General features: G+C 45.3%; 1 protein-coding gene across 1 annotated transcript in view; it reads left to right on the top strand.

The window, feature by feature from the left end:
- MEI1 (meiotic double-stranded break formation protein 1) overlaps positions 1 to 14,006 on the top strand; it is a 39,658-nt gene that overhangs the window by 2,339 nt on the left and 23,313 nt on the right. Inside the window, exons 3-13 of the mRNA XM_064453361.1 lie at positions 1,078 to 1,128; positions 2,936 to 3,009; positions 3,673 to 3,778; positions 4,339 to 4,542; positions 5,782 to 5,909; positions 6,413 to 6,527; positions 7,348 to 7,464; positions 7,990 to 8,089; positions 10,606 to 10,740; positions 11,284 to 11,398; positions 12,935 to 13,053. Coding sequence (XP_064309431.1) covers positions 1,078 to 1,128; positions 2,936 to 3,009; positions 3,673 to 3,778; positions 4,339 to 4,542; positions 5,782 to 5,909; positions 6,413 to 6,527; positions 7,348 to 7,464; positions 7,990 to 8,089; positions 10,606 to 10,740; positions 11,284 to 11,398; positions 12,935 to 13,053 — 1,264 coding nt within the window. The remainder of the gene's footprint in view (positions 1 to 1,077; positions 1,129 to 2,935; positions 3,010 to 3,672; positions 3,779 to 4,338; positions 4,543 to 5,781; positions 5,910 to 6,412; positions 6,528 to 7,347; positions 7,465 to 7,989; positions 8,090 to 10,605; positions 10,741 to 11,283; positions 11,399 to 12,934; positions 13,054 to 14,006) is intronic.

The raw sequence follows: 14,006 nt of genomic DNA, 5'->3' as shown, positions 1-14,006 counted from the left end.
GACAAGTGGTTTGGTGAGGCAGAAGTGGGGATCTGAACCAGATGCCTGATGTTGTAGGTACATGAAATTGGAAGGAGCTGGGAGGTAGAGTTTCTCATCTGTTGTGGTATAGCAGAGATAGACAGTGGCTTATTTTAATATATCCAATCTTACACACTCATACAAATGACTTGTGAAGTGGTGCCTTCAGGTTCAGCTTAGAGAAGAGGAGACTGAGGGGGAGACCTCGTTGTGGTCTACAGCTTCCTCACAAGGGGAGGAGGAGGGGCAGGTGCTGACCTCTTCTCTCCAGTGACCAAGTACAGGACCCGAGGGAATGGCAGGAAGATGTGCCAGGGGAGGTGTAGGTTGAATATTAGGAAAAGGTTCTTCACCCAGAGGGTGGTGGAGCACTGGAACAGGCTCCCCAGGGAGGCAGTCGTGGCACCAAGGCTGACGCTATTCAACGCTATTCACTTGGACAATGCCCTCAGAGACATGGTGTAAATTTGGGGTTGTCCTGTGCAGGAACAGGAGTTGGGCTTGATGATCCTTTTGGGTCCCTTCCAACTCAGGACATTCTATGATTCTATGAATTTAATGTTGGAATAGTTTCCATATGCTGTAAACCTCATGTTCAAATTTGTTCTCAGGAGTTTTGATACTGTGGAGGGAGAAGCCTGTTCATGGTAACTGGTATGAATGGAAGATAGAAAGGACAACTCACATCTGGGCTCTAACTTCTGTCATTCTGGAGTCTTATTTCAGATGTATAATATTGGATACGTGCAGTGAGATGTGGCAATCGTAGCAGTTACATATTTACATATGTAGGTGGAGCCATTGACTTAAACTATGAAGTACCTAAAAATTTGCAAGAGAACCGAATACCTTCCTGTCCCTGCATCCTCCTTATGGAGGTGCCTTTTGCGACACTCCCTGTGAGTATCTGCCTTCCTCTGACAAAGTCAGGCTGATGTCATGTGAAGCAGGGAAAACAAAACAGTTTGGGGAAAAAAAAGTCCTGTTGCAAGAAGGCGTTACAGCACTGATGATCACAAGCAGGAATGAATTTCATGACTGTGGTTTATCTTTTAGGTTTGTTGCATACTGTGGAAGACAGCGGTTCCATGGACCTATTCATAGAAGGTGAGAGGCAGATGCCACAGCTCAGTTACTTACAGTTTGTGAAGGGAGGCTCTGTCTTGTCTGATAACTATAGTGAGATGCTCAGCTTCTGCACAGCTTGAATTTGGAAGAGCATCTATTTTCTATGGATGCAACAGTGACAAGCAGGCTGTTCCTATATCTGGGGCAGGGGAGTGTGTGTAGATTTAAATATTTAGCATTTCTGTCACAGGTTGTGTGTGCGCACCATGAATTTAGTGTCAGATGGGTAACAGTGGTAAACAATGCCTCATCTTTGGACCTGTCTGAAGTCTCAAAGCAAATGGAAATCTTCCTGTAGGCTTCAGCGAGCTTTGGGGTCTCCTGCTTTCTCCTCAGGATAGAGGGTATTTGGGATTTACCAGTACAAGCTGCAGATTCCTCTTTATGAGCAGTCCTTCATTTGATATCTGAAAGAAATGCCTCCAGGGCTGACAAAGGAATCTCTGCAGTCCAGTTAACCTTGGGCATCTTTGCTGAGTCTAGTGATATTAGCAGTGGAATGATTTCTTCCTGTCCAGCCATGAAAGATGAAAGGAGGTGTGACCAGCTCCTCCCTTTCAAGGGGTTTCAGTTTTCACGCACTTGCTTGAAATAGTGTTGAAAAGGTGAGAAGTCTTTCTGTCATGTTGCAGTCTGTTGAGAGATCTATAAATCACCTGTCTCAAGATATGCTTCTGCTGAAATGCGTAGCTTGTTAGCTAAAGTAGGTCTCCTAGATAAACCTCCTGTATTGCCCTGGATATACCAAAAGACGGTGAACCTACAAGTCTCTGGTTTGTTTTTGTTTTTGTTTTGTTTTTTAATGATGCTTTCCTAGAATACAAATCAAAGGAGTGTGTTTTTCAAATAAGTCATGCCATGACAGCAAGATACATTCAAGACAGCCTTTCCAAATCCGATGGAACAATGTTCTACACAGTGTCTCAGTAAGGGAGCTATTGTCAAAACTTTATCTGCTGAGCATTCAGGTGCCCAGGCTCTAAAAATAGCAGAAGAGGAACTTTGCTTCCTGAAACTGGTCCACAGGTGTATGTGCAGAGGCAGTGGCAGTCTGCCAGCATCAGGCAACTCCCTTGTGATTTTGTTAAGGAAACCCCAGGTGATGAGAAGCCAGTGCCTGGTAAACATAGTTTATTGTTGATTCCTCTTATTAGAACAGAGCGGACAGAGTTCTTAAAGTTGCAGTGAACCAAGAATAACAGCCCTCTCTTGGGGCTGAGGAGGTGAACAGTACCACAAAGGTGTCTGGCAAGGTATATGGGATAACTGGGGTGGGGAGGAATGGCTGATAGACTGCACTGTTGCCTCAGGGACAGTAGCAGCTGGAGGAGGAGCTGTCAGTCTGTACATAAGGATACTCAGCAGTTTCAGTTCTGATATCTTCTCTGGAAAGATATGTTTTTAAAGGCCAATTTTCATACTGTAGGAAGCATGCTTTATTCAATTACAGAAATTTTTATGCTTTTAAGCTAGGGCTTTGTTTTCTACCCTTCCTGGGTCCTTATGTTTACTTGGTGTCCTGATGCTCAGTTTGTCGCTTGCAGTTCATTTCCATGCATGGTTTATAGTGCAGCTAGAATGGGACTGCTGTAATGTTTCTGCAGAGAGCTCGTGATGGGCTATCAGAAGTAATAGTGCTGGGAATGCCGATGTTACCCTGATCTCTCAGCACCTCTGTGCTCATTTAATTTCTAAGCTCTTTGCTCACTGACCTGCTAAAGCCCTGTGAAAGATGGACTGTGAATGTTCTTGGGTGTGAATTACTGATCCTGTTTCTTCTGCCTAGTTCTGGTGCAGCTTGTAGTGGAGCTGAAGTCAGAACACTACTTACGCTGCATTTTGGATGAAAGCCAAAAAGAGGTCAGTGAAGATTAATTCCTTGCCCTTGCTTTCAATCCTTTAGAGGTTGAGGAGGTAGGAATGAGTGGCCCTGCAAAACTGTAGCTACTGCACGCTGCTGCATTGGGATGTCCTAGTGCCAGCTCCCCTGCTGTGATTGTGGCAGTGTTGGTGTCTAACCTGGAGTTTTCCTGTTGTTCCCATGATGCCTTGCAGCCATACAGCTTCACAATGCTCTTGTGAAGCTGTGTGGCTTCCTCAGATTCTTCTTTTCCTACCTTACTATTTTCAGTGATATGGGAAGTTTTCCCAACCTGTGATGTGGGCTGTTGCTCTCTTCATTCCTAAGTTTGTGATGGTTCTACGGGGTACAAAAAATTGGGAAGTAGCAAAAGTGAGAAGTTCAGCTGGTTCATCTGCTCATGTAAGAGCAGGAGGGGAGAGAGAAGAAAAGGAGCAACAAGCAAGAGATTTCTTGGATTAATTAAAAAACATTTGGGAGACTTAGTGGTGTGTTTGGGGTTTTCCTGTGGTTTATCCTAAGTAGTGAAGAGGACCCAGCTTAGGAAAAGATCCTATTCTGGAGGATTATGCATCCCCCAGAACTTGCTGGTTGGGCTGCATTTCTGCCTTTGGACTGTGTCCTCACCAGTTAAACGTTTTGTTTCTCTGTCTCCTGTACAGCTGTGCAAAGCAGGTACCATGAGAGGCAACCTGCCCACATTCACTCTCCTGGGCAAGCTGGCAGATGCCATCCCAGGCTTTGCTGATATACTGGTGGTAGAACACAGTAAGTAATGTATTATGCCCCACTGACAGGTAGTATTCACAGCCCGAATAACATATGCATGCATGCACTTGCCCATCCCCTGTGTGAACTCATGAAGGTCTCAAAAGAATCCTATCCAGAAGTGGGAGTAGCATTCAGGCCTCATGGGTTGCAGGTCAGTACCTTCATAGCAGGCTTGTAATTGTGCTTTTGGCTAGCCTCGCAAAACCATCCTCTGTGAACCAAGGTTTGTGGGTCTGCCTCTCAGGCAACATACATTTAGTTTTTCTTTCCTTGGTCCAGTCCCTGGGGGGTCTGGTGAGTAAGCTTAGCTGTTTGTGGAAGTAGCTGGGATGATGGATCTTCATGTGGTGAACAGTGAGCTCCTCTAGCCATGTAGTACAATATTTCTGCTCAGAGGGACAGATGGTGGTGAGCACATCACCTAATTGCGGCATTCATTAATCTGCACACATCAGTCTGTGCATTGGGCTTTTGCAAGTTTTCAAGGAAAATAGGTTGGTCCTTTCAAAAAATCAGGTCATTGGTGTGAATGTTTGCCGTTTCTGTTCCTCACGTAGGTAATTTAGTGGATCATCTGCTGATGGGCTTGACATACCCAAATGAAGGTATAAAGGCTGCTGTCTGCTACATGTATGGCAAGCTGTACTCCTCTCCTCTTGGCACAGAACAGCTCTCAGCACACTTTGAAGAAAAGCTGTGTGGTCTCTTCTTGAATACCTTGGGGCGTGCGCAGACAAGGGAGCTGCAGGTTAATTGTTTGGGTAAGGCATTGCTGACAGAAACTGCAAGGTGCAAGAGAAGGCTTAGAATGAGGAAGAAATCCCTGGCTGGTTTAGACGCTCTCATGTGGGTTGTTCCCTAGAGGAGCTTTTTGCTGATTGTCCGAAGCAGTCAATCCTTTCTGGTACTGCATAGCAATCAAATGGCCCAGAGCAGCTGCTGAGCTCCCCCGGCTCAAGCCCCACATTTCCTTAGCACTGACTAATCTTCAGAGTCTCTTCAGAGCTTGTACTGTGGCCTGGCCTGTCTCAATTTGATGTTTCATCCTAGAACAGACCTCAGAGTGTCCAAATGCAAACACTATGCGCAGACAGGTGGGTTTTGTAGAACAGTGGGATGGAGTCTAACAAATATGGTCTTCAGATATGGGGCATCATGTTATTTAGGTTAGGAAGCTAATGTGAAAGTGGCACTTCCTTGCATTTATGCTTCTGACTGCACATATGAGCTGTTGCTGGGGAGCACTCTTTCAGCCTTTCTGACTTTGCTTGTTTGTAAACCATCCAGGGAATTCCTTTTTCTTGTAGGAGGTAAGGCAGAACTGGATTGCTCCTCAGATCATCTACTCAGCTACTAGAAATGGATGATGATTCCTTTTAAAGTAGAATTCTGTAGCTCAGACGATACCCCTTGTGCATTTATACTGGCATGTACTGATGATTTTCATCAACACCTGTAGCAGTGTTCTATACTTTTATATTGAGGGCTTTTTTGTGTGTGTGTATATCCTTTGGCTAAATGCAGCTGTTTCAGTAAGAGCCTGTGAAAGTAGAAGGGGAAGATAAATGCCAGTTCTCTAGGAAGTATTCCAGGGAAAATGTCTAGTTATAGTTGGTTCACTGACTGTAGCTTGGAGAAAATCACAAGTCAAGAGCTTTCCCAAGAAACAGTTTAAGGGGTTGGTACTGGAGCACAGAAGACAATGAAAGTAGAGAGCTCCTGAGATCATGTACGAGTGCACGTGCACGTCTCTGAGAAGGAACAGGGAGCAGATCAGACCCAGCAAAAGGCATCAGCAGCAAGGGGTTGCAAGACATGGGGCTCATGGCAGTATCTGGGTCACAGGGAGAAGCAGCTCCCTAAATTGGAGGTGAGGGCATTTTCCTGAGTGCAAGAAAGGGGAGGAAGTTGGCAACAAGTCTTAGGCTGTAAATATTCCTGTATTAATATAATCCTTGCTATGCCTAATATGGTGCTCACTCTTGCTCCCCCTTTTGCAGGTTTGCTAAAGGAGCTGCTGAAAACTGACCATTTTGTATCCATTCTTATGAATAATTCAAAGACAGAGGAGTCTGAGAACCCTGACTTTTTAGAAGGGGAAAATCCACTGCCACTTGTTCTCAAAAAGGTGTTTGTTGAAGTAGTAGTGAATTGTTGATAGATGTAAAGAATTTGCCGGCCTGTATTGAATCTTTTTCTGAGGCACTTGAGTATGCTGTTGCCAAGCCCAGCAATAGAGGCCACAGTGGGAAATGGGGACACCCCAAGAGATCACCACATTGTTCGTTCCTGCATCCAGGAGGGGGAAAATTTTACTCCTGGTCTCAGCTGATTTTACTCACTCACACTTGAGGTCTGATACAGCACTTGTAGTGCCAGCATGACCAAGCATGGGGCAGAGCTATTCATACTCATAATTTTCTCTGTTGTGGTTCTCATTTTGTTTGGTTTTTTTTTTTACTGTATTTGGTCCAGTGTTTTATATTGCCTTAGCAAGTTTAGTCCATGAATTAAATGCCAAAAGAGAGATCTTAATTTAGGTTTTAAATTTTAAAATGCAGAGGAAACTGTTTCTTACTCATATCTGCATAGTTGACTTCCTCTCTCGTTTTGACTTTTGTTTCCTGGCAGCTTTTGTTGACCAGAGATGAGATGCTACAGGCAGCAAGTTCTCACTGTGTGGCTGCAGTGCTGGTTCACTCTCCCAGCAGATATGCTCCTGCTTTTATCCGTGCGGATGTTCCAGGTGAAGAGATGCAGTAGCATCTTACTGTTGATCTCCCAGTATCAAAGCATGCCCTGGCTGTTTGTTTTAGGAATCAGTGTGGCATCATGAAATCCACAGATGGCATAAATGTGTGCGGTGACCATTTTATACCAGTAAAAATGGCTTATGTGATCTTAGGAGTAGAAGGGGAGAGTAAGTTTTCATCTGAAAGTAGAGAAGCAGCTGGCAACAGGCAGAATGGAGTTTCCATAGCAAGAATTTGGACAAGTCCTGTAGGTCAAGGTCCTTCTTGCAGGACCTTAGATACAGGCCTAAACAGACTGGGGTTCCATCTTATCCCACTAGATATTGTGTGTTAGCACAGATTTTGGTCTAGGATTTAGCTTTAGAACATGGCTGTATAAGTTGGTTTATTATTTCTCTGTAATCCCAAAAGACAGAAATGCTTTAGTTTTACACATTTTCTGGGAGATGTAAAAGTTCTGAGGAAAAAAAAGATCACTGCATCTGTGGTAAAGCTTGCTTTGTGGCTTGTCGTTTGTGCCAAAGGCTAGAGCCACAATTCAGCTCCTGCCTGCTGAGTTTGTGCTGGGAAGATGCCTGCCTGCGGAACTCTGCTCTCCAGTCACCTTGTTTTGAAGACTAGCATACCCCCAAGCATCCACTCCATTCTCCACTCCTGCCGTTTCATAATACAACCGTTCTCCCTGTGGCTGTTGCTATGCTTCCTTCTTTCCTCCTCCTTCCTCTGCTCTATTCTAGGAACAGCTGCGCCATGCTGTGAGCAGACTGTCTCTTACCAGGGTGACCTTATTTGTGTGTGTGTGTGTGTTTGCAGAATTCCTGTTTGAGTGTCTCTCGTGCAACAGTGAAAGACTCATCTGGTCAGTGTATTGCTGCCTGCTCCTCCTAACTGAAGAGCGCCTTTTCTTCTCAAAGTGTCACACAGTCTATGGTGAGTCATCAACCTTTCTGACAGAGTGACTGCAGTAATGCCATGGGCATTTGTTGTGCCTCTGGCTGAATTTGAATGCTTTACACACAATCAAAATTTCCAGTCAGGATGGATTAAGGACTGAAAATCAGTACCTATCAGACATGTTTGTGATGTCCAACATAGCTTGGATTTACAGTGTCACTGTCCTAATGAGTTCCTGAAGAGCCTGCATTTGTTATAATAACCAGTTATCATGACTGACACTACCTAAGTTACTATTAGGTGTTTCTGTGGACATGCCAAGAGTGGATTTAGGAAGAAAAGCTAAACTCCTTCCGTTCTTCTGGACTTACCTCCAGCAGTGGAGGTTGAGGCCTATTATCAGGGAGCTGAGTGAACACTCAGCAGTTTTGGGCCATTGTTTCTGTCAGTGGCTCTGAAGAATTCTTCAAATCTTCCTTCCTTTTAAAAATGAATTTTGCTTTCATCCTGGAATTTGGGGTGTTAAAAGCCTTCTCTGTGACTTGTCTTGAACATGTGCAGGCATTGAATCTCTGGTGAGGAGTCTCCAAGATGTCCTGCAGCTGAACAATGTGGAATTGCACAAACAAGGACTCCTGCTCTTCACTGAAATACTGAAACGGTAAGGGAGTACCCCCTTCAGGCTTGCACAGGCAGAGTTTGGTGCCCCATAATGGAGGCTATGGTGCTTTTGCTTTTTAAGGTTTTTGTCCGAGGCCAAATATCTACACCCCCAGAGCCTTTGTGCTTGAAAGGTGTTGCTGAACAAATGCATCTCCTTTATTCTTGTGAAGAAGGGCCTGATGGCTGTTTCCGAACCTCCCAGCTTGACCTCTTTGCACATGCATCCACCAGTATATCTGCCTCTTCCTGTTTCCTTGCCAATCTGGGAGGTGAAATCTCCTTTCAGCTGTAGATAGAGCAGGAGGGAAGGCTAGGAAGGTCCAGGCGTATATGACCAGGCCAGCTCCTGCCAAGTGCGCCTCTGTGACAAAACAGAATGTGCAAGTTCCATGGCTTCTAGTCTTGCATCATCATCTGAGCTAAATTCAAACAGCAAAAACAAGTTCTAGGCTGAAATATTAATGTCTTCTGTCACTTTTTCCTCTTGTTTTCTGCTAAGGAATAACATAACCTGGCTTGTTTTTCTTCTGTGCTTCCTGTTCTTGCCTCTGTGATCTTCTTCCCATCCTGTCATGCTAGTGACAGTGTCTTGTTTTTGCCAGTTAGTTTCCCCAAGAGAACCCTTGAGCAGAATTTTGGAAATGTCATAGTCAATTTTGTAGCAAGTGGCAGGGTAAAAAGGAGAAAGAAAAGCAGCAATGCTAGAACAGTGTGATGATGCCGGTGTGGGATCTGTTAAAAAGATAAACCAGTGGGAAACACTAATTACAGTGTTTATGCTTGTAAAACAAAGAGAGCGCTCCATGCAATTACTCTAATTTTCTAGCACACCCATTCTGTTTCTCTGAGCTTTTCCTTAGAAATGATGTTTTATTTAAAACTATCTCATAGTGGGGAAAGAAGTCGCATCCTGGAACTTCTCCTCCTGTTTTTTCCTTGCAGCTGGATTCTCTTGTGTAAGCAAACCCCACACTCTGGTGCTGTCCAAGTGGGATGTACTGCTGCCCTTGGCAGTGTGTCAGGAATGGTGGGTGGCTGTCCCTGGAGTGCCCCTTGTCTCTCCTGGTGCAACCAGAGTGGCAGGCACAGTTTGGGGCCCAAAGACAAGAGGCTGCAGGAAGCTGCACAAGTGCTGTCTTTGACACTTTTCTCCCAGGCCCTGAAGACATCGTAGTGCACCATATTGCAAGTGGGTTTGTGCTTCTTGAATGAGTCAGCAATACTCCTCCATCCCTTCCTCCCTGCATGAGTCAGTGAAGACACTTTTTTTCCCCTGATGTGTTTTACTTCAGAAGGTCAGCGATTAAAGAAAGGAAATATAGAGGATTAATAGAATTACTGTATAGGTAGAAAAAATTTGAAAGTTCAGCACATCACTTACAGCTTGGGCCAGAGGCTGCTCCTGGTGCCCGAGTTCCACAAGGCCTTCTCCTTGCCATGCCCACCTCACGGCTTTTTCTTGCAGCAGAAAGTGAGGTGACTACCAAGCTGGGTTTCATCCCACTGAGTGACTAAAAAGAGTGGTTCTGCCTCTGTTCACTTTTTGCCCTGTAGCTGGGCTACTAGTGTAATTTCTATTGAAGTTCACTTTCCTCTCCCATTTGTGCATAGGAGCACATGCTCCTGGCTTGCTTTAGTCAGGCACGTCTGTGAAAACTGAATAACAGGGAATACTTTTGGCTTCCAAGCCTGGCTCCTGTCATGCTGTACTGCATTTCTTGCTTCACTTTGGAGAGGCCTTCTGGCAGGCTGTTAGTGCCTCTTGTCTGCATGTAGCTGCCTGTCTTTCCCCTGCCTTCCCGACTGTACCTGACTTGCCAGGAGCCAAAAGAGCACAGTCTGCCATTTACACAGCTCTGTCCAATAATGGGATTAATGGATTGTCATCCCTCCATGCTCTCGTGCTGGATGCTCAAAGGTGTTGGGCCACAGGTGATCAGATGACCAAAATGCTCATTGTCAGGAAGAATTGTCAAAACAGTTGTATTGCGTTTATTTTCCTGATTACTTTTCAAGTAAGTCCTTGTCCTTCTGCCAGCATTGGGCATTAGAAGTGCTATAGGACTGCAAAAGAAGCTGTTCTCATGGCATTGTCTTTGTTCTAGGCTGGTGGTGTTTGCTTGTTTACTCAGAAATATGAATTGCCAGATGAACCCACAAATGCCGGAGCAGATGGCCTCAGCATAAAGTCCTAGACAGAGATCATTGTGTTTTGCAAAGCCTGTTTTTCTTGTGCTTTTTATGTCAGTGTTCACTGGTGCAGTCACACAGTTATCCAGGCTGTGGGTTTTTTTCATCATGGCAGGGCTCCAGACCTGCTGAAGTTTACTCTTCGTAGCAAAGCCTCCACCTGCTGAAGTTTGAGAATACCTCCTTGAGAGCAGCTGGCTCTGAATACTGAGAAGCATGGCTGGAATGACATAGCTTAGCTGTCCATTTGGTGACATGAGGAGAGGGCACTAGATTTACTTAACTCTGACAATATTCTCCTTGCTTACTGTTTCCTCTTCGCAGGCAACCAGTGGAAATCAAATTATTCACAAACCGAGGTGTATGTGTAGAAGCCATTGATGTTTTGATGGAAACAATGAACTGCCCAGTGCTGGAGGTGGTAGTGGAGGCTGTGAGAGCTGTGGCAGCTTTCCTGAGGTAGGCAGGAAAGTATTTGCAGGCTTTTCTTCAGATAGATCTGTTGATACCATGTTGGTCTCTGCGGCTCCCCTGTGGCTGCGTGGGTGAGTGTGCTTTGCAGTGGGACTTCTGGCTGAGGCAGGCGTGGGTACAGCAGAGCTAGCTTCCCACCCACCTCAGAAGGCTGCCAGGGCAATGAAGCTGTGGTAGGCAGCAAGTCACTGCAGCAAGGACCTAGTGTCCCAGGTAGGCTGGTACTGTGGCTGTTGTGGCTTTGTCACTCTGTGCCCCATCCAGATAGGTAAGAGCAAGCAGGAGACTACACAGTCATGTTCTTCCTGACTGTAGTGGGAGCGGACAGTGAATGCAGTGAGGTTGTGTTTGGGCTCACATCTGGGTGAAGGCACTGTTCAAATATTGTGACCTTAGTATGCTGTGCTAGAGAGAAGTGGCAATGTCATATTGCTGTCAGAAGAGCAGTTATTTCTGCTAGTGTTGCTTTCCCACGTGGAGTGTTCCCAGAAGGGAACGTGCATGCTGTCTTTCTCTCTGCTTGTTCAGGAAGGATCATCTGAATTCCCCTCCAGTTCCATATGAAGAGCTGCAGAAGCTGCTGGAGGCAGTGCTGAAGCGGTGTGCTGATCTTTCCCCACCACAGAGTAGGAAAAGGCATGCAGTAAGTCAAAAGTTGTTGTTGCTTGTTGGTAGGACCAAGAACGACAGAGGTGATCCTCCTAGCACACTATGTGGCTGTTGTGTATATGTTCAGTCCCCTTACCCTATGGCTGTTGGGTTCTTTGGTGTTTCTTTTTATCCATCTTTGTCTCTGAAGTAGCTGAAGATAGAAGCTGGTGAACGTTGTCTTTCTAAATGAGTGAAGATTTGTGGGGCACACTTGAGTGTGCTTCTGTGTGTCCAGTACTCCAAGGTCATTTGAACTTCCCCTTCTTCAGGCCCTCACCTTGTAGACTGTGTGGGTAAATCTATTTTTTTGGCAATGAACATCTCTTGCTGTGCCCTCAGACCAAGAGGATTATCACATATGCACTGTGATGCCTCAGCAAGGGACCTGTTAGCCACTCTTTGAACTGCAAATCCTTTCCTGTTCCTGGAATATGGAGTTAGTGTGATGTGCTGCTGGGACCTATGCACTTCTGGAGAGAGCCTCCATTACACATGGCTAGTGAAAAGTAAAGGGCTGAGCCTTCTTGCTCTAGGATTAGAGCCATGTCTGTTTAGACATAGTCTATAGTGTCTATAGTGTCTATAGACATGTCCATAGTGGCAAAAGCATCTTGCTGGAGTACCGGATCTCCAAATGCCTGATGAACTATCTTTAGGCCCAAGTTCTGTGGTACCAGATCTCTGTCTTCTCTGTCTGGAGAGGCAGAACTGCTTTCCGCCCCACAAGCAGATGCTGGTCAGTCTGTTTGCACAGACACAGGGCTTGGTGTCCCATTCATAATAAGGAGCTTCACAGGAAGGAAATTAGGCAGATAGTAACAACATCCAGGCTGTCTTTAATGGGAGAAAAGGGAAAATGATTGTACCTGTACTAAGGTATCTCAGCATCAAATGGAGAAGGAGAAGGAGTTCTGAACTGGCAGGCACCAATATAGTCACTGTGCTCTCTGGTAGTATTTGGAGAAGACCACTGCAACAGGTTAAGGCTTAAAGGCAAATTTTGAGTTCCAAGTGGTTCCTAGTTTGGGTAAATTACTAACTCTGATGGTGCAGTTGGCTTCTGGCTGAACTCAGTGGGATGCTGTTTGGGAACAAGAGCTAGTGCTTCCAAAATTGAGCCAAAGTAGAGAACTTCTAAGATTTCCATGCTGAGCAAGGAGAACTATTCAACATTTTCTGAAGAGTACTTGGAAGAAACAACATTTTTTTAAAATACCAAGTTTTTCCAGAAGGGTTTGAAGCTCCCTTAGCTAAGCCGTTTAAAACTCAGATTAGACCAAACCATGGCAATACAGACTGTAGAGACAGGACAGTGCAGCACTAGTAGCTCTGTAACTCTGTCCTCCCTAGGAAGAGCACAGAAGCTCTCTGACTCTGCTCTCCCTAGGAAAAGCACAGTAGTAAAAAACCAGTTATGTGAAAGGAGTGAAGGGAAATCTGTTGTTCCTCCTGCTGCTGGCATCAGAGGAGGAAGGCATTTTTTTCTGACAGTGAACATAAGCTTTTAAAGACACCTCTCCTTTAACAGGGTGATCTCCTATTCTCAGTGTCTCAGAGTCACCCAGCAAACAGAAATCTCAGCAGAGTTCCTCAGAGACAGGGCCAGTTCTTGCTCAACACCTTGGAAAGTTTCAGAAATGCTTGCAGGTGAGGAAAAGTCAGGGAGGTGGGCAGGTGGGTGGTGTGTGTGTCCATGTCTGTCCGTCTGTCCTTCTGTCCTCCTGTCCTTGTCTGTTCCTCTACCCAGCCCTACCAATGAAATATCACAGGTGAGTTTAATGCATGGCACTTGTCAGTGAAACAAAAGGAGGGATATGTAGTGACAGCAAAAATTTTGTGACAACTGTATGTGTCTCCCAAGAAATTTGCCTGGGACCTATCTGTTTATTTCATGTCTTTGGCCTTTGAGGAACTGCTTGAAAATTAGCCAAAACTGGTGACGATGTAAGAATGGTTGGAAGGTACGTGTGAAACTATATTCCTCTGCCCTGGGGGATATGGTCTCACTGCTGGAGGGGATTAACCATTTAACAAATGTGTATCTGCCTCAGCTGCTGGCCTTGGATTTGCTCATGTCTGTGATCTGTTACTGCAAGGGGGTTTATAGGCACCAACTTTTCCTGTTTTTCTGGATGAGAGCTATCTCTCACCCTTAGCTGCACAGCAGACGGTGGTGTATGAAACTGGATCTGTTGTTAGGGAAGTCTGGCCAGCTTAGTTATTTTGCTTTGCACCACTTGCATTTGGTTTGGCTGAGATAATTCAGTCAGAAGCAGGTGTCCCTGTCTGCACTGACCCAGTGTCTTGGGGTGGTGTTACAGGGCACTCAGGTTCTGTCATGGTTTTTAGATCAGCTGAATGGTCCCCTGGCTGATTTTCATGAGGTTTGCTGTATTGTGCTCCAGGCACTCTGGCTTGGCTGGGAACCTTTAGTCTTGCCACAGTAGGGCTTTCCAGAGCAGATACTTTATTCACAGAAGCTAAGTCTTCCTTTCCCAACGAGTACTGTTGTGCAACGTTGCTGACTTTTAATAGCTTCACTCAAGGGGTAACTCTGTGTGATTGCCAGATTCCTGTGTTTCCAACCCATCAAGTGTTTG

This window comes from Phalacrocorax carbo, chromosome 1, assembly GCF_963921805.1.
Source record: "Phalacrocorax carbo chromosome 1, bPhaCar2.1, whole genome shotgun sequence".
Classification (NCBI taxonomy): domain Eukaryota; kingdom Metazoa; phylum Chordata; class Aves; order Suliformes; family Phalacrocoracidae; genus Phalacrocorax; species Phalacrocorax carbo.
The sequence above is the reverse complement of the archived record's forward strand: the minus strand, read 5'-3'. Positions and strand labels throughout refer to the sequence as shown.